This window comes from Notothenia coriiceps, unplaced genomic scaffold, assembly GCF_000735185.1.
Source record: "Notothenia coriiceps isolate Sejong01 unplaced genomic scaffold, NC01 NC01_scaffold00007983, whole genome shotgun sequence".
Taxonomy (NCBI): Eukaryota; Metazoa; Chordata; class Actinopteri; order Perciformes; family Nototheniidae; genus Notothenia; species Notothenia coriiceps.
Genome location: NW_011340684.1, coordinates 1 through 2,263, shown reverse-complemented (window position 1 = coordinate 2,263; position 2,263 = coordinate 1). Strand labels below are relative to the sequence as shown.

At 36.7% G+C, this 2,263-nt stretch overlaps 1 protein-coding gene across 1 annotated transcript; it reads right to left on the bottom strand.

The window, feature by feature from the left end:
* Positions 1 to 533: 533 nt before the first annotated feature.
* On the bottom strand, positions 534 to 1,978 carry LOC104944363 (C-type lectin domain family 4 member E-like). The gene is made up of 3 exons (XM_010769891.1): positions 1,723 to 1,978; positions 1,412 to 1,515; positions 534 to 807 (listed from the first exon to the last, which is right to left on the bottom strand). The coding sequence occupies exons 1-3, from the start codon at positions 1,858 to 1,860 to the stop codon at positions 660 to 662; spliced, it is 390 nt and encodes a 129-aa protein (XP_010768193.1). The 5' UTR covers positions 1,861 to 1,978; the 3' UTR covers positions 534 to 659.
* Between the last annotated feature and the right edge of the window lie 285 nt (positions 1,979 to 2,263).

The window sequence follows — 2,263 nt, the reverse complement described above, 5'->3', positions numbered from 1 at the left end:
GTGAACAGAATTAGGTTACACATTTGACAGCAAAGCTGCTGATTGGAGATTAAAATTGCAGAACTGAAATTAATCATTACAATACAGCTTTATTTAGAAAGCACTTTAAACCTCCAGACCAAAGTGCTGTACAGTCAAATAAACAAAACAAAACATACAAAATAACTACACAGCACAGCTCACACACCATAAAACAAGAACAAGTAAAAACAATAGATAGTTTTTTCTGTCCTTTAATTCAAACAAATTAAGAACTGTTGCCAAAAGTCCCAACCAGTTTTCCAGTCGGTCTAGTAATATGTTGTGGTCAACAGTGTCAAATGCAGCACTGAGATCACATACAATAACACTTTTAAAGGTGTAAAACAAGTGTAGTGTAAAAGTATTAACAAATGTTTTGGTAATTGGCCGCATTTTATATAGCACTTATCCAGTCTTTATAACTCCTTAAAGCATATTGTATATATAGCATTTACACATATTCATACGCAGAGGCAGCCAAACAAAGTGCCAGCTGCTTAAGGAAGCTAACATTCACACATTGGCCAAGAGAGCAATTTGGGGTTAAGTGGGATACATTAACATATTGATGGCATGAGCTGGGGTTGAACCCACAGCCATCCTATTTGAAGACAAACCCACTGCCTCACAGCCACAAGTTAAGCATTTTTTTCACAGATCCATTGCAGACGGCTAGTACACCGCAGATCATTCCAGTTTTTTCTGATTTCCCTTCCATCTACAAGACTTGCACAGTCCTCTTCACCAAGCGCTGCACCGCCATTATCAAAGGTCGATCCCCAGTACCTATAGGAAGTAATAGGAAAGTTGATTTTCAGGATCCTCCCACAAATGTGATAGATGTAATGCATTCTGTTTTAGATTGCTTTTCATATACATTTCATATATAGCATTTACCTATTAAAACACACAGCGAAAGACAACATTCGGACACATTAACACACTAAAGGCCATTCCAATTGAGGCTAAAAAAACAGCTGCCACATGTGGCCAACACATAATTAAAGCTGCTTTATGTATTTCCCTATGTAATAACCCACAGCTTATAGCCTACTGCTTATAACACATTCACACCCAAAGCTCAACCCTTTTTCTTGCGAAATCTTCTCATTTACTTTCATCGCCTTTACTCTATTTTAGGGCGAATTGCTGTTTCAAGAAAAGAAAGACGCTTTACCATTTCTCATTTTTATTCTCAAAGTAGCAGTGGTTAAATTATTCTCTCTATTGCCACCAGAGCAGCTTTATTTGCAATGAATGTTAAAATGTTAGTTCATTCTGAAATTGATAATAATTAATACATTTTTGGACAGTCATACAAAAAAACACCGATATACATCAGTAGGATGCAGCTACACCAAAATACATGAATATGTTCTGTATGCCTTACGTCAGAGTCAGTGGAGTTCCATCGACCCATTTCCAGGTCCCTTCTTGATTTGTGTCATTCAAACCAATCCAAGTTTGTTTATTGATCATGCTGGTGATGAATTCCTGTTCACAAATGCAGTTTACAGGGATGGACATCAACATTCAGCTACTATTCCCTTTTTACTAGCTCAGAAATATGTAATTAACACCATTGTTGTAACATAATCATTATAGCTGATACGCAAATGTGCTACTATATGTACAATAAAAACATTGATTGATAAAAGCAGGGGGTTATACAATCACAAGTGTTAAAGCAGCACACATTACCTGTTCTTCATAACTGTCTACGATCACCAGATCTGCTCCTCTGGCTGTGCAGTGCTGTCTGCTTTGTTCCCAGGAAGCTTTCTCAGTAGAGAGGAGATAACAGGAACAACCAGACTTCCTCCATCCTTCAGGACACATTTTCTCTGTAAAAGTTGTAAGATCTTGTTGATTTACTGCTTTAACTGCTGGAATATGGAACTCTTGAGTGCATTAAATGTCACTTTTGTAATAATAATGAAAAAATATATTTATTAAGCATTTTTAGAGGGATCAAAAGAGATCACAAATATCATTGCAGAACAACTACTTCTCTTTTTTGGGATTTAATTAATTGTTTCGATGTGATCTAGTCAGGCACCACAGCACTGAGACTGATGTTGTTAAAGTCTTCAATGACATCCACTTAAACACAGACAGTGGAAACATCTCGGTGTTAGTTACTAGACCGACTGGAAAACTGGGTCTGACTTTCGGCAACAGTTCTAAATTGGTTTGAAACCTTGTTATCCTTTATTATTATTATTATGTTGCAAATATCTGG